Here is a 17797-nt window from a genome sequence, read left to right on the forward strand (position 1 = left end):
TAAAATTTTAATGCATTCTCATTCTACCCTACTTTCTCACATCTCAGAATTAACCACTATTCTAAAGCTATAATATATAGATTTTTGTGCTTTATTTATACATTTTGTATCCATTGTATGTTTTGAACTTTAAATGCTATCATACCACATGCAACTTTTACTTTTTTCTCACAACATTTTTCGGGATTTAATAAGATTAATATGTGATGTTCTAATTTGTTATTTTCACTTCTTTATTAATGTTTTGAATAAATATAAAAGTTTATCCATTCTTTTGTTAATAGCTATTTACATTCATTGTTTTTTACAACAATAACAAAAAATTTGTTGGAGTTTGAACACTTCTAAATAGCTCACCATTCACATATGGAAGATGTCTTTAGTTTATAATAGCTGGAAGTGGAATTGCTTACTCATAAATGAGACATATGTATTTTTTTTAAATTTTTTTTTTTAATGTTTATTTACTTTTGAGACAGAGACAGAGCATGAACGGGGGAGGGTCAGAGAGAGAGGGAGACACAGAATCCGAAGCAGGCTCCAGGCTCTGAGCTGTCAGCACAGAGCCCGACGCGGGGCTCGAACTCACGGACCATGAGATCATGACCTGAGCCGAAGTCAGACGCTTAACTGACTGAGCCACCCAGGTGCCCCGAGACATATGTATTTTCAACTTTACCACTATTGTCCAAATGGTTGTACCAGTGTTGTTTCCACCCAGAAGTATCTCCTTGCCAGTTAACTTGTTGATTTTTTGCAAATCTAATGGATATAACATGGTATCTCCATAGAACTTTAATTTGCATTTCTTTTATTAATATTTTGGTTCAGTATTGTTTTCATTGTTGAAAAGTACTGTGTTTTCCGTTGCTATAAATTACCTAGGTTCCTTAGGGGTTTATATTTTTTAGTACATTATTTAAAAAAAATACTTTTCTCTGTGCAATTATTTTCAAGGATATTCTTCTATAGTTTATTTTGCAAATTTTACTTGCAAAGTAAGTGTGCTTTCCCCTCTTCCCTCTCTGCAAAGATTTGGTTCTGGTGTTGATTTTGGAGTCTAGGTCTTTTTGACTACTGATTTTTCTTATTGATTATTGGACTTACCAGATTTTTTTCCCCTCTTGAGTCAGTCTAGAGGTTAAGAATTGTCTAGTTGATCAGTATTTTCCATTTACTGTCATACATTTTTTAGAATAGCTTTTTATTATTTATTTATTTATTTATTTATTTATTTATTTAACGTTTATTTTGAGAGAGAGAGAGCGTACACACAAGCATGGGAATAGTGGGGAGACAGAGAGAGAATCTCCAGCAAGCTCTGTGCTGTCAGTGCAGAGCCTGATGGGGAGCTTTATCCTATGAACTGTGCAATCATGACCTGAGCCGAAATCAAGAGTCAGACGTTTAACTGACTGAGCCACCAAGGTACCCCAAGACTATTCTTTCTTCAGTAAGTTGTCTTAGTACTCTTGTCATGCATCAACTGACTATAAATGTGAGGGTTTTTACCTAAACTCTAAATTCTTTTTCATTGGTTTACATGTTTGTTTTTATGCACATTCTTGATTCCTGTGCTTTGTATTAAGTTTTGAAATTCAGAAGTGAGTCCTCCAACTTCTGTTCATTCTCTTTATTTATCTGGGAAATCTTAATTTCTCCTTTGTTTTTGAAGAATACTTTTACTGGAATTTGAATTCTCTGTTTTCAGTCTTTCACCACATTTTAACATGTCCTCCCACTGCTTTCATGCCTCCAAGATTTCTGATGAGAAATTATTTAATTTGGCAGGGGGTGAGGGGAATCCCTGTAAGGGATTGGTTACATCTCTCTTATTATTTTCAAGATACTGGCTTTTTATTTTTTCCTTAATGTTTATTTTTGAGAGAGAGAGAGAGAGAGAGAGAGAGAGAGAGAGAGCAAGAGCATGAACAGGGGAGGGGCAGAGAGAGAAGGAGACACAGAATCTGAAGCAGGCTCCAGGTTCTGAGCTGTCAGCACAGAGCCCGACATGGGGCTTAAACTCACAAACTGTGAAATCATGATCCTGAGCCGAAGTTGGACACTTAACTGACTGAGCCACCAAGGTGCCCCAGTGTTTTTGGGGTTTTTTTTAATGTTTATTTCTTTTATTTTGACAGAGAGAGAACACACACATGTGAACTGTGGGAGGGCAGAGAAAGGGAGAAGGAGAGAGAAAATCCTAAGCAGGCTCCGTGCTGTCAGCACAGAGCCCGATGTGGGGCTTAATCTCACAAACCATGAGATCATGACCTGAGCCGAAATCACGAGTCGGACGCTTAAGCGAATGAGCCACTCAAGTACCCCTCAAGATTCTGTTATTTGAATCTTGACAGTTTGGTTATAATATATTTAGTCCTTCTTGGAGTTTATTTGACTTTGAATTCATTGAGCCTCTTGGATATGTAGATTATTGTTTTTCATTAAATTTCAGAAGTTTTTAGCTTTTTTCATATACCTTTTTGCCTTTTTTCTCTCTGTACAACCATTATGTACTTGCTGGTTGTGTTAATTTTTCATTATTTTCCTTTTGTTCCTCTGATTGGATACTTGATCTATCTTAAAGTTTGCGGATTTTTTCTCACTGCTGCTCAAATCTGCTATTGTGTCTGTCTAGTGAATTTTATATTTCAGTTCTCCTTTTCAACTTCAGAATTTTTATTTGGGTAATTTAAATTTGTTTCATTTGTTTCTTTTTTAAAAAACTTAAAAAAATATTTATTTATTTTTGAGAGGCAGAGCGGGGGAGGGGCAGAGAGAAAGGAGACAGAGATTCTGAAGCAGGCTCCAGGCTCTGAGCTGTCGGCACAGAGCCCGACGCAGGGCTGGAACTGAGGAACCATGAGATCATGACCTGAGATGAAGTTGGATGCTTAACTGACTAAGCCACCCAAGCACCCCTAAATAATTTGTTTCTTAATAATAGAGACTATATGATCATAATTCATCATTCTCAGGCTTTCCTTTCCTTTAGTTCTTTAGACATGATTTCTTTTAGTTCTTTGAATATACTTAAAATAAGTGTTTTTACATTTTTGTCTAGGGGTACCTGGTATTCTGACCTGTTACTTTTTACAAATCTGCTGTCAGTCTGAATGGTATTTTTTTACCCCAATGCAGAAAACAAATTTCTCTTAGCCTTTGGTTTCTGCAGTTTTACTATAGTTTGTTAGTGTATGGATTTCTTTTTATCTTTTCTCCCCTATTCTCAGTGTATCTCTACAATTAGCGAAAATACAGCTTGTTTTAGTTCCTATAAAACTGTCACAGTCTTCTGTAGCTTTAATAGAGGTGTGTTGGATTTTCCTGTTTTGTCCTGCATGTCTCTTGACCTGTCTTACCTATTTCCCACTTTTATGTGACATTCTTTGTAGTTTCTTGTTTACTGTCTTTCCAGTTCACTAAATTTCTCTTCTGCATTGTCCAGTTTCATTTTCTTGTGTAGTTAATAATGTTTGGTTTTGAATTCATTGTTAGTGTCGACTGTGTTTTCTCTGAGGGGTCCTTTGCTCCCTAGGGTATGAAAGTACCCTCCCAAAATGAGTTTGTGCTTAATTTCTACTGTTCCTCAAGGTCTTTACACACAGTCGGTTTTTATTTTAACTCTTAGCCTTCATGCTGTCATATTTCATAGATAGTTTATACTTGGATCTCATGAGACTGTAGGAAGGCTTGAGTTTCTGCATTTTCATGAAAGTTCCCCTCCTCCCCCCATCTAGTGCACAAGGTAGATGGCAGACTTTCATGCCACATCTTCTGGTCAGTGAGCAGACATTTTCTAGTTCCCTTTTCATACACTTGACAGCGCTAGCGCTTTCAGATCCCCAGCTTTGTTTAGGATCACAGGTCTAGATCCTGTCTCTTATGGGCCCAAGGCCATAGCTCTCTTCTCATGGACATTAAATTGTCAACCAAGTTAGTAGTTTGCTCAGCCAGTGCTATGAATAGTTTCTGGGACCCAGAGTTCTCCTTTTCTTTCTTTATTTACCATAACTATTTATAAAACCTTTTTGACTTTATCTGTAATTTTTATGTGTTTTAGAATCTACAGCAATTTAGTCCACAAGTTTGTTGGAAATAGTTATACTTGACATTGACTTTATTCTTATAAGTATTTCCTGATTAAGTTTTGAAATTTGAATTGTTTTCTTCATAACTAAATATATTTTAGGGTTTTTAAACTTAAGACACTTGTGGGGCGCCTGCATGGCTCAGTTGGTTGGGCATCTGACTCTTGGTTTTGGCTCAGATCAGGATCTCACAGTTCCTGGGTTCGAGTCCCACATCAGGCTCTGTGCTGACAGCGTGGAGCCTGCTTGGGATTCTCTCTCTCTCTCTCTCTCTCTCTCTCTCTCTCTCTCTCTCTCTCTCCCCCCCCTCCCTCCTTCCCTCCCTCCTCCCCTCGCTCCTCTCTTCTTTCTACCCTCCCCCACTCATGCTGTCTCTGTCTCTCTCCAAATAAATAAATAAATTTTAAAAATTAAAAAAAAAAATCCTTGCTAAACCAGGCATAGTATTTAGGTTCTTCACCTATGTAATGTCATGTAAGTTAAAAATACTCTATGAGGTGATATTATTCTTTTTTAGCAGATGAGGAAAATTAAGACTAAAGGGATTTTTTTAATTTAATTTTTTTATTTTTTTAAGAGAGGGCACAAGTGGGGGAGAGGGGCAGAGGGGCAGAGGGAGAGAGAGAATCTTAAGCAGGCTCCACCCTTAGGTCTCTATCCCACAACTCTGGGATCATGACCTGAGCTGAAATCAAGAGTCATTCCCTCAATCACTTGAGCCACCAGGTGCCCCAAGGCTCAGGGGATTTTAAACAATTTGTCAAATGTTACAAAAATATTAATTGTAGAAGCCAAGTTCATATCCAGGTCTATCAGACTCTACACTTGATGTTATTTCTTCATTTTACCAGCCTAAGCAAGAAAACAGTCATGGGAAGACATGTTTAGTAGTAACCCTTTGTTTATCACAGTGTTGTGGTGCCCCAAATAGTAATTTTCCATTGATTTGAGGTTTTATTTCTTTAAAGAAAGCATGAGTTTTCTAGTCTTGGATCCTTGCAGGATAAGCTTTTTAGTGCTGTTGAAATAGAAAGAGCAATTTGCTGTTGGTGTTTTTCCTTTTATGGGACTTATAGATATGATTGGAATAAGGGAGTGAGATTACAATGTATCTAAAAAGGACCGTTTGAGCACTATAAGTGACAGACTTTTGCTTTTATTTTTTTTTTAATTTAAAAAAAAATTTTTTTTTTAACGTTTATTTATCTTTGAGACAGAGAGACAGAGCATGAACGGGGGAGGGGCAGAGAGAGAGGGAGACACAGAATCGGAAGCAAGCTCCAGGCTCTGAGCCATCAGCCCAGAGCCTGACGTGGCGCTCGAACTCACGGACCGCAAGATCGTGACCTGAGCTGAAGTCGGACGCTCAACCGACTGAGCCACCCAGGCGTCCCAGACTTTTGCTTTTAAATTAGGAGGAATTTATAATATAATGGTGTAAAAAAATAGAATTAGTTTTGCATAGGTATCAAGTTTTTTAGTCAACCACATACATGTAAGAAATACTGGATGGATAAGAGGAATGGGTGGTTGTGAACTCTGCCTGAGGAACATAAACCCAGAGGGTCTGGTCTACACTGTCCCCCATCCCACCCCCTACTTTTTGTATATAAAGGTGTATTGGCACAGCCACAGCCCATTTGTTTACATACCATCTTGTGGCTGCTTTTATACTGTAACTGCAGAATTGAGTAGTGACCTGATAGTCTGTAATATTTACTCTCCGGCTTAATCTCCAAAAGTTTGCTGACTCTTCCTATAAAGTGAACTGCCACAGGGGCGCCTGGGTGGCTCAGTCGGTTAAGTGGCCGACTTCGGCTCAGGTCATGATCTCGCGGTCCGTGAGTTCGAGCCCCGCGTCGGGTTCTGTGCTGACAGCTCAGAGCCTGGAGCCTGTTTCAGATTCTGTGTCTCCCTCTCTCTGACCCTCCCCCGTTCATGCTCTGTCTCTCTCTGTCTCAAAAATAAACGTAAAAAAAAAAAAATTTTTTTTTAAATTAAAAAAAAAAATAAACTGCCGCAAAAATGATTTTATCATTTTATCAAATGATTTGATGCCAGGCCAGATCCAAGGACTCAGAGAAGGTCCTGCAGGAACAGCCAAGAGGGTCCCTGGTTTCACACAGGATAGAGATTATTTGGGAGCCAGCAGGAGGTGGAAGAATTTTTTGAAGATAAAGGGAGAGCAGATACAGATGAACCGTCTGGAACACTGGGAAAGGAAAGGAGCAGGAGTATGGTTTTATCTGAGGTGTGGGGGTTTTTATTGGGGACAGTCGTGTGGTGTACATGTCCTCTCAGGCATCCAGGAACCAGGTAGAACAAGGACAGAGGCCAGGTGTCTATCAGAGTCACTTGTTTCTTGAAACCAGTGGTCTTGGCATTGAGATGCCTAGCGCCAGTGGTTTCGATATTACCAATTTTGCTGGAAGACTCCAAAGATACCATTCTTTGTCCCTTATGAGGAGGACACGCATTAAGGCATATGCAGGGCCGGGGTGCAGGTCCTAGTAAGAAGAGAAGCAGGAAAAAAAGCAAAGGGAACAAAAGAGCTATTTCTTTTGCGAGTCCCTTTGGTTTCCCTGTCTCCCTTCCATTGCCTTAGTTAAAAATTCCCAACCAAGTTCTTTTCTCTTTGCTGTTTTATTTTACCCATTCTATTCAACTGTAAAATACATATAGCATCAAATGAAATTCATTGTGTGACCTCAGGCCAAGGGAGGAAACCACATGTGGGAGTGCTAGAAATAAACCTAGTGTCTCTCTTATGGGAAGCAACAAGTATCTAACAAGAAAAAGGAACTTGTCTGTCCAGGGAGATCTCTGCTGACTTTTTGTACTCTGACCCCATGTTTTTAAAATATGTGGAACTTTAATTCTTTAGGGTTCATTTCCAAATGAATACCCTTTTCTCACCAAAGTTTTTTTACTCTTTCTATAAATATGCGTGCTTCACTGTTCCTATTGTTTGTTTTCTTTTGGCCAGCTATTCAGGTTAAGCTGGGTCACATAGCACACACTCTTGTAAATTCAATCTCAAATCTTCAGGTACCTTCTATGCTGTATTACTTTGACCAGAATAGTTTAGTATTTGTAACAGTGCCATGTTAGCATGAATGAAAGTGCCTATTTCTCATTTTCATTTTTCTCTGATGTCCCAAAGATACTCTTGATATTTTTCATACTAAATTAGAACATCTGTAAGCCTATCAGTATGTTAGAACACTCTGACCTCCTCAGTCACCAAATAATAGGTATTCAGCCTCTTCTGTCAAGTCTCCTAGGTTGTCTGTATGTAAATCTATTTAGCCTTCGGTAGATTTCAGTCTTCTACCACCCCCTGAATTTTGGACAGTTGTCTTCATTGTGACTTTACATCTGAGTTACATTAATGGGATTTACTTCCCTTTTAAGAGTGCTAATCAACACTTCTGTAATGACACTGGTAATAGTCTTGGAAGGATTAGGGAAGAATATGGAAACGATGCAAACATTAGGTAAAGGAATTACACTTTCCTCTTTTGGAGGCAAGGGGCTAAGTCACCACTCAAATTGGGTCAATATGTCAGAGTCAAGGCCCGAGAAAACTTTCTACATACTCATTAAGAGTAGGGTTATGGGGCTGCCATCCCCTCAGCTGTAGAATTTATATTTTAATTCTTGATTAGTGGAAAGATAACAAAGTGCTCCTTGGATCAGAGAGTCTGAGAAAGGAAGGGAAACATTACCAGTTGTTCTTATGGCCTTTATAAAGTTGAGTGCAAAACAGGCCCATGTGAGATGATCAGGGCTCTAAGAGTTTGTCCCCAGCCTGACTTCTGTCAAACTGTCTGTCTGACAAGGATGTTTTTTCCTTCCCATTGTGAGAGTTTCATCCTCAAGACACTGAATGCTTTTATCATTGCACGCTTTTGAAGAGGAAGTTGTTGGATTTTTGCCCAGTTTGGCTGCAAGTGAGGTGGGAGGAGAAGCAGGAAAGTGAGCCAAAGTGCAGTTAAACCACAGAGTGTTTGCCTCACATGTGTTGTGTCATGATAAGAATAGGGGTGTTGGGAAAGCTTCCATGCTCCAAGCTACTTTGCTTATTGAAAGGTAACTTTTTAAAAGGAAACAAAAACAAAAACAAAACAAAAACAGATGAAAAGCAGTCTGTTGGTATATCACACTGCCAGCATGTAGTTTCGTGATTCTGTTCCCGACCTTACTTTGTTAGAACTAAGAAAGTGCTTAGAAGAGGCATAAAATAATTGAATTCTTGGTTGTATCGAAATTTAGGGACTGTTTATTAAAATCGGCTCTTTTATCTGATTATTAGACACAGTAACACATTCATACATTCTCTGACACACCCACAAACCCACACACACACACACACACACCCTCTTTCATAAAGTCCTTCAAAGCTTTCTGAGTGTCTTTAGCAGAATGACAGAAGTTCTTACATGGCCTATAGGGCCCTGCATAGTCCTTCCAACACTGATGGTTTCTGGTTCTCACCTTGCCTTTGCACTCCTCCTTGTATTTTCCTCTAGCTGTGCTGTCCTTCCTACTCATCAAGATGCTGCTTAACTCTCAACATGTTCTCATAGCAATTCTCATTCAGAGATCACATGCACATTGTGCATTTGTGCCTTGTCTGCTCAGTGAGAGCAAGGACTGCTTTTTTTTTTTTTTTTTTTTTTTTTTTTTTTTTTGCTCCTTTTTGTGTCACCAGCAGCAAACAATGCTTGGCACTTAGCTGTACCCATATATTAATTGAGTCCATGAATTTCATCCATTGCATTTTCTCTAGTCACCTTTTATTTGAACTTCCCAAGGTATCACATTCCATTTTGGAGTTGCTGTAATGGTAATACAGTTTTTACAAAACTGGAGAAGATGTTTACAGCCAAAAGAAGAAAAGGATAATGTTAATATGTAAAGATGTCCTATGTATCACTAATGAAAATATTTAAAACCCTAATAAATAGGGAAAGAATGTAAATACTCAGTTCACAAAAGAAATTATTTTTAAATGACTAAAAGAGGTGCACCTGGGTGGTTCCGTTGGTTAAGTGTCTGACTCTTGATTTCTGTTCAGGTCATGATCTCACAGTTCACGAGATTGAGCCCTGCATAGGGCTCCGCGCTGACAATGCAGAGCCTGCTTGAGATTCTCTCTCTCCCTCTCTCTGTCTCTCCCCCACTCATGCACGTGCTCACTCTCTTAAAATAAATAAACAAACATTTTTTAAACAATGGCTAAAAGAGACCTGAGAAAATGTTTATTTTCATTAGGGATCATATAAATGAAATTCAAAGCAAAGTGCTACCTATCGATTTAGCAAAAATTATTTTAACAAGAACAGCTTGAGAGGGCTGTTACACGGTCAGTGATTCTAGAGACTGTGTTAAGTTATAAAGAGAGTTTTAGAGCCACACAGACTTGTTTTAGATCTTAGACTTAGTTAAATATGTGACCTTTTCCAAGTTACTTTTGTTTCTCATTTGTAAAATTGAGATCTTACCTTACAAGGATTCAAAAATATTTAGGGGCGCCTGGGTGACTCATTCTGTTGAGCGTCTGATTTTGGCTCAGGTCATGATCTCACAGCTTGTGAGTTCACGGCCCACAATGGGCTCTGTGCTGACAGCTCAGGGCCTGGAGCCTGCTTCAGATTCTGTGTCTCCCTCTCTCTCTCTCTGCCCCTCCCCTGCTTCTCTCTCTCAAAAATAAAAATTAAAAATTTTTTTTTAAATTTATTGAGTGTCTACTTTGTGCTAGGCACATTCTCAGGCACTGGGGATATAGCAGGGAAAAAAACATCCCTGCCTGGTAGAACTTTAATCCTAGTGGTAGAGAGAGAGAGAGAGACTGTAAGCAAACACATAAATAAAATGTATAAGATGTTTGGATTGTGTTGAAGGCTAAAGAGGAAATAAAGTGGGGAAGAGATAGTAAGTATTATGTCACAGACAGTGTCACAATTTCAGATAGGATGATCAGGAATTTCTCAGAGACAGTAACATTTCAGCAAAGGTGTCAAAGAGGGTCATGTAGATATCTTGGGTAAAGAAGTAAATCATGTAGAAGTCTTAGGGAAAGATGTGCTAGGCAAAGAAAATAACACATGTAAAGGAATGAGGGAATATTATGCCTGATCTGCTTGAGGAATAGCAAGGAAGCTGGTGTAGTAGGGATAAAGTGAGCAAGAGGGAGGATACTAGGAGAGGTGAAGTGGGACCAGATTGAAGGCTGGCTTTGTGAACTAGGCAAACATGTCGGCTTTCACCCTAAGGTGGGAAGCCTTTGCAGAAATTAACTTGGAGTGACATAATATGCATACTTTTAAAATGGATTAGTGATGGGTATTGAAGAAGGCATCTTTTGGGATGAGCACTGGGTGTTGTATGGAAACCAATTTGACAATAAATTTCATATATTGAAAAATAGATAAAATGGATTATATTGCTGTTGCATTTTTTTTTAATGTTTATTCATTTTTGAGAGACAGAAAGTGAGAGAGTGCAAGAGTTGGGGAGTGCCTGAGAGAGAGGGAGATGCAGAATTTGAAGCAGGCTCCATGCTCTGAGCTGTCAGCATAGAGCCTGATGCAAGGCTGGAACTCATAAATCATGAGATCATGACCTGAGCTGATGTCAGACTGACTCAGACTTAACCGACTGAGCCACCCAGGCACCCCTGTATTGCTGTTGCATTTAAAACAGACTATGATGTGGAAGCAGACTAATAAGGAAACTTGAATAATTGAGTAAGGGTTGATAGTGGCTTGGTCTATAGTAGAAGCAGAAGGAAGAGTGGAGGCAGAGAAGTACTTTACACATTTTCAAGACAGGTAAATGCTGGGCATGAGATGAAGAGTCAAAGTTGACCTTAAGGTTGTGGGTTTGAACAACTAGAAGGATGGAGTTGCCATTCATTAAGCAAGGTAATGTGTAAAGTGCCTAGCCCATTGCGTGGCACCTGTTTGTTATGTGCTCCATAAAGGGTGATTCCTTTCACCAAAATTTAGAGTAAAAACGAAAGACTTTTTAAGGTTTAAAAAATTTATGTAAGTAATCTCTACACCCCACATGGAACTAGAACTCATGACCCTGAGATCAAGAGTTGCACTCTTAGGACTGAGTCAGCCAGGTGCCCCAAAAACCATTTTCTGATACGCTTCTGTCCATCTACATAAAAAAGTAGAATATTTCACCAGAATAACTAGATAACAAATTATACATTTAGCTAGTACATTGGCATTCTAGTAAATTACTCCATTTGTTGGCCAAGAGATTTACTCCCTAACAGAAAATAGAACTTGTATTTTTCCATATGACAATAATAGAAAAATGGCAAAGGTATCAATAGTAATAAAACTTTTAAAAACATCAAAGAAGAAACTTCCTCTATTAATGTTTCATTTTATGGATAACATACACATGTGACTATGCCCATTTTTTTCCCTTTCAGGATGCTGCCTTATGGCTGTTTAGCAACAGGAGACCGCTCTGGCCTCATCGAAGTTGTGAGCACCTCTGAAACAATTGCTGACATTCAGCTGAACAGTAGCAATGTGGCTGCAGCAGCGGCCTTCAACAAAGACGCCCTTCTGAACTGGCTTAAAGAATACAACTCTGGGTCAGTTTGTTTATCATTCTTCTGAACAAACAAACAGCCAAACAAATCACTATTCTTCCAAGTAGAATCAGCAGTGTCCTAGAGGAAATGGTAGTGTTATTTATTGCTTTATTTCAGGTTAGATCAGTGACAGATAGGCCTTCCTAAAGTCTTCCTAAAGATGGTTAGCATTAAATTCTACTTTATCTAGATCACATTTCAAAGCCTTGTAGTAGTTACAATCTAAGAATTTACCGTTTTTAAAAATAATTTTTTTAAATGTGTCAACTTCTGTAATTACGTGAATGTATGTATGAACTTAGGTAAGTTTTCAGAGGATTTTTACAATAGAAGTAAATGAGTTTGTAGACTGTGATCTCTCCAAATTAAAAAATACAATGCTAGGAATTGTGTTATTAATGGTTACTGTGTTGGAAAAGTCCTGATCATAGGCAATTAAGGAATTTCACAGTGAGGGAAAACACTATAAATATTTTTGGCTAAAGATTTCAAAGGTGGACTTACATTTCATCATTGGCAAAATCGAAGGACTGGTATGTGAGAATTAGTTTTCAGATTTTGATCTTAAAACCTTGTGTCTAAAGGATCCGTATTCCTAACTTCTAATTTGAGTCAGTGACTTGAACTGTTGAAAATTTAATAGTTAACTTTTCAATATGGAATTCTAGTGTTAGGTCAAACTGACCAAAAAAGGTTCAAATGCCCAGCATCATTGAGCAAAGCTGATGGCGACCTTATATAATTACAGGTATGAAGCTACTCCCAAGCCCAGGGAAACACAGCAGTTTGAATGGCTTAGGTCCATTATCTGGTTCCTGCTGATTCTTCTCTGCCCTGCTCCTGCAGTGATCACCCTCCCTCTCTCGGCTGATCCAGCATGTTTGGCTCATAGGGTTTTGGCAGCTCTGTGTTGCCTTTCTATTCACAATTAAAAAGGAAACAGAAGTGTGAATTGGGTCTCATCTCATACTTTTAGAGACTGAAAACCTTTGTTGCTTTTTTTTTTTTTCTCTCTCTCTCTCGTATTCAGGGATGACCTCTTTTTTTTTTTTTTTTTTTTCTCTCTCTCTCTCTCTCGTATTCAGGGATGACCTAGACCGAGCCATTGAAGAGTTTACCTTGTCCTGTGCCGGCTACTGTGTAGCTTCTTATGTCCTTGGGATTGGTGATAGACATAGTGACAACATCATGGTCAAGAAAACCGGCCAGGTGAGCTGCTCCCCAGAGTCTGCCAGGGGCCTTGGTGATGCTGTTACATACAGCACAGTCTCTTGTGAAATTCAGGCAGGTTCTTTAGTGATTCTGGGAGTCATGTCTTTGTGCTTTCCTTTATTTCTCCATCCTTTATTTCACATACCATCTGCTTCATATATTCATTGGTGTATTTGCTCAAAGTTAGGTGATAAGCCTTTAATGTTTGAAAAGTCAATTGCAGTTATTCAGAATGACCCTATTCTTTCAATATAAGATCTGGGGAAGAATTAGTGATAAGGACATAGGACACTAAGCCCCCCCCCCCCCCCCCAAAAAAAAAAACTTTGCCAAGGAAAAATATGGGCAAAAAAGAAAATTAGTCATAGTGTATACCATTGCCACATGCCTTAGCTTCAAAATGTATTTATATAGCCTGAAACTGTGATATAATATGCCTCATTGTATAGCATTGCATCAGCACAGAGCTAAATCTTTACCTTCCATCATAAAAATAGTAATTCAAAATTAGGAAGTAAAAAATAAGAGTAAACATACCATTTTTGAAAATGGAAGAAAATCACATGAAAGATTGGGGAGAAGTTACCTCCAAGTGGTAGCACTCAAGGTGTTGAGGGGTCGGTGGGGCAAGAATGTACTCTCTTTTTTGTTTTTGTATGTAGAAATATTGACTGAAATCGTTTAATATGTGGAACCATTTGACTTTTTAAAATCAGACATGTTTATTATTTGGGTGTATTTTCCTTTTTAAAGATTTGTGTTTCCCACTGAGTAAATGTGGTTTAGTATTAGGTCCAGGTTGTTATTAAGAATAAAGATCTATGCATGTTAGAAACACTCTTCCCATGTGACCTCTTGCTTTTGAAAAGAGAGAAGGGCTCGTGAACATTTTATAATAATTGTTAAATCACTGTTGTATACCTGAAACTAATACAGTACTATTTATCAACTATATGTCAATGAAAAGAGAGAGAAAAGAGAGGGAAACTATACATCAAGAAAAGTTGAGGATCAGTGTAGTATTGGGGGTCTAGGACTGCTGAGATCTTGCCTTTCTATTTGGAACCAGAGAAATTAAATCCCATTTGTTTCCCAGCTCTTCCACATTGACTTTGGACATATTCTTGGAAATTTCAAGTCTAAATTTGGCATTAAAAGGGAACGAGTGCCTTTTATTCTTACCTATGATTTCATTCATGTGATTCAACAAGGAAAAACAGGAAACACAGAAAAATTTGGCCGGTGAGTATTGCCCTCATGTCATGGATAAACATCTGACATTTTCTCATCTGACTAGCTAGACTAGCATTTCTTAGCTGAGATATATTTAGTTCAGGGAAACAGACTGCTACCTGGGAGGCTTTGGGGGAATTTGCCTGTCAGATCCATGTTCTGGTGTAGAGAGGGGAAATAGAATCTAGAAATTTGAAATAAGCTACTATGTTTTATTCTAAGAGTATACCACTTTTTACCTGTCTTAGAGAATTTTCTGAAACTGTTAAGACATTTCATAATAAGATGCTGAGAGAGGCAGCCATTTTGCTCTCCTTCTGAGGGAGCCAGGGCTCAGGACTTTGTAATCTCTGGTCTAGTCCTCACTACTTATATGTTTCTTCTTGTCTTCGTTTCTTCACCTTAAAATAGGGACATAGGGCGCCTGGGTGGCTTAGTCAGTTAAGTGTCCAACTCTTGATTTTGGCTCAGGTCATGATCTCACAGTCATGAGATTGAGCCCCACGTCCGGCTCCATGCTGTCAGCGGATTCTCTCTCCCGCTCTGCACCTCTCTCTCTCTCTCTCTCACTCACAAAAATATAAATAAATAAAATAGAGACAAAAATAAATTTTAGGGCTATTATGATAATTAAAGTTATATGATTTGACCAACTCATACTATATGCTTGCCAAATGATTGCTATTATTTCTATTTCTGCCTGAGTTTCTGCAGAATATGTATCTGGGTTCATTTTTCTTTTTGGCAAAATTAGGGAGATAGCATCGGATGATTCTCTTGAATAATTGTCTTTAAAAGGAGAGGGGGGAAAGGCAAGATGATAGGGAGGTGTAGTGCAAAAGCATTGATATTGACTTGGGGAAAATCAAACTAGTCTCTGGAGTTAGACTACAAATCTGGAGTCTAGAAATATGTTCAGAAATCCTCACAGGTTATAATTACCATTTGTTTTGTAACAGCTTGTAGGTCTCATAGAATTAAAAAGCACAGAGTAAATGTTATATAGCCTTTTATTAGAATTTCAATTTAGTTGGGTTTTTGAAAAGATACGTGTGATTTTAGACATTCTATGTAAATTTTATTCTTGGGCCAATTTTCAAAGAGTTTTAAAAATCAGAAATGAACCTTTAGTTCAGAGAAAACTTCTAGCTGTTATGGAAAGTCTAGATATGTCTGTCTTGTTTTCCTTTGTGAAATTTGCTCTCTCTCCTCTAACATCATGTTCTTGTGATTTGTTGTATCAACTCAAGTTTCCGCCAGTGTTGTGAGGATGCATATCTGATTTTACGACGTCACGGGAATCTCTTCATCACTCTTTTTGCACTGATGTTGACTGCAGGGCTTCCTGAGCTCACATCAGTCAAGGATATACAGTATCTTAAGGTACAAAACCCTTTTCTTTGTATATTAGAGTTTGTAGGCATGAAGCTCAGCTGTACCTGCCTATTTCATTCACATGTTCAAAGGGAATGGAACAGAGCCATTTCCTGTGAAACTGTTCCTGCCCAGGAGTGGTAGTGACAAGAAGCTGAGTAATTCTCTTGTGAGAACATGAAGCACATAGCTTCGTGATGGCTGGGGAGGCATGGCCGAGATTTCAACATTTGCATGTCACTGTGGAGGATGTATACGATCAGATTTTTTTCTTTCATTTTTAGGACTCTCTTGCCTTAGGAAAGAGTGAAGAAGAAGCGCTTAAGCAATTTAAGCAAAAATTTGATGAGGCACTCAGGGAAAGCTGGACTACTAAAGTGAACTGGATGGCCCACACAGTTCGGAAAGACTACAGATCTTAATGATCAGCCTTTGCTCCTAATGTATTTGTTGGTTTTGTTTAGTTTTCATTTTGCACTTGCACTAAATTGAACATGACCCTGCCGGAGATGTTTTAAAGGGAATGAAATCCTAGAACTCATTTAAATTAAGAACAAGACATCCCACAGAACCTAATCTGCACAGTTCCTGATGACCACCCTCTGCTTCATTGAATGCTTCCAAGATTCATCATGAAAACTCTCAACATTATGGATAATCATTTCCTGCTGACTTTGCACGCCGAGGAATGCTACTAGAGATTGTTTTCTGTCGTCGTTGTCGTCGTCGTCTTCTTCTTCTTCTTCTTCTTCTTCTTTTTTTTTAAGTATTTGGTACTTTTCCAGAAAGGTGTAAATACTTCTTTTTGTATTGTGACCAAGTGTTATCACTCAGCCGACTTATCCACTCCTGGGCACTGGTAGTTGTTCTTATTTTCTAAATGAAGCTTAAAAGAAAGGTATCTTTCTTCCCCTTTTAAATTGTGTAAACTACAAATTATAACATAATTTGAAATTATGTTTTTTTTTTTTTTCAAAAGAAATCTCTAAATCTATGGAAACATTAATTCTTTTGTTGATATTTATCTACCAGGACAGCATCATTTCTAGCAGGCTTGCTGAAGACCTGCTGGTGAGGCAAATATAATATATATGTTGCATATATATTTATAAAATTTCTAGTGGGAGTTCTATATAAAAAGACATTTCTTTGTTTTTTTTTTCAGTCTGTGTTTTAAAGTTTTACAATAAGAAGAGCTTTTTCCTAAGTTACTTTTTTTAGTTAACTATGTGATCCAGTTCTTCCAGTTGCTTCTGTAATGAGGCACATAGTACTTTCAGTTTTTACATGGTTTCTATGAAAGAGTTCATTTCATAGAGCATAATACTTGAGCAAATGCATCCAAGACAGAAAGCAAATGAAAAGGAAACTATTTATGGAATCATCTCCACACCTAAAATTCAGTATTTTAGTAAAATGCCAGCTGTTCTTACTGTATTTATTAAAACTTGTAATAATGTGATTTTTTTCAAGGATATTAGCTCAAATTGAAATGGTTTCATGCCACATGGAATTCTTTAATTTATTTGTTGAGGTACCATATCTTTAGGGTGCTAGATGGCAAATAATGTTAATATGTGCAATAAGAACTACTGGTTTGAATGTGTAAATGGATGCTCTTTCTGAGTACTGGCAATATCCATCAAAACTACTGCTTTTTCTCCAAAGACTTTTGGGAGCTCTCAATCCTCAGTGACATGAGAAAGAGAACTGATTATTTGCCCTGTGACTGAGTTTTCTATAGGAATTTTATTAAAGATTGTTTAATTTTGTTGTCCTCCTTCATGTTCTCAGTCAAATAAATGGGTGAGCTGGTTTCAGCTGCTCTTGGGATTTGTGGGCTGCTTCTTTATGGACAGCACAGGCCTTTAGATCTTGGCACTGGGACTCTAAGAAATGGCCAAGTTAAGGGACAAATCAATCTGAGGAATAGGCTGAGGCTCATGGTCTCTTCTCTGACTTCTACCTCTGCTTCCCAGCCCCAACAGGCAGTGTGGGAAGCCTCTTGGACCTTAGTTGGTGCCTGAGGCTCATCAAGTTTCCATGCCTTTGTGAGGTACCCTGAGGTTGGGGAGAATGCCTGTTCAGTTACTCAGTACCCAAGCCAAGGCCAGACTGTGGCCACTTTGTAGCTCTCTTCCATGGGGCAGATGTTCAGGGGAAGTCATAGTTTCTTAGAAATAAGTCAGCCGAGGATGGAGATTGACCTCTAAACTGACCATTCAGGGCTGGTCCAAACTCAGTGACAGTTCCAGGAATAGGA

At 38.4% G+C, this 17797-nt stretch overlaps 1 protein-coding gene across 6 annotated transcripts in view; it reads left to right on the forward strand.

The window, feature by feature from the left end:
* PIK3CB (phosphatidylinositol-4,5-bisphosphate 3-kinase catalytic subunit beta) overlaps positions 1–17797 on the forward strand; it is a 185498-nt gene that overhangs the window by 160006 nt on the left and 7695 nt on the right. For 4 of the 6 annotated variants that reach the window (XM_027061739.2, XM_027061737.2, XM_027061738.2 and 1 more), the window contains exons 20-24: positions 11548–11715; positions 12801–12924; positions 14024–14169; positions 15411–15543; positions 15819–17367. In XM_027061739.2, the coding sequence (XP_026917540.1) occupies positions 11548–11715; positions 12801–12924; positions 14024–14169; positions 15411–15543; positions 15819–15956 (709 nt within the window). In that variant the 3' untranslated portion in view covers positions 15957–17367. Of the gene's footprint in view, positions 1–11547; positions 11716–12800; positions 12925–14023; positions 14170–15410; positions 15544–15818; positions 17368–17797 lie in introns of those variants that run through there. The other 2 variants (XM_053221390.1, XM_053221391.1) reach the window with 1 other exon arrangement.

Source organism: Acinonyx jubatus, chromosome C2, assembly GCF_027475565.1.
Source record: "Acinonyx jubatus isolate Ajub_Pintada_27869175 chromosome C2, VMU_Ajub_asm_v1.0, whole genome shotgun sequence".
NCBI classification, from domain to species: Eukaryota; Metazoa; Chordata; class Mammalia; order Carnivora; family Felidae; genus Acinonyx; species Acinonyx jubatus.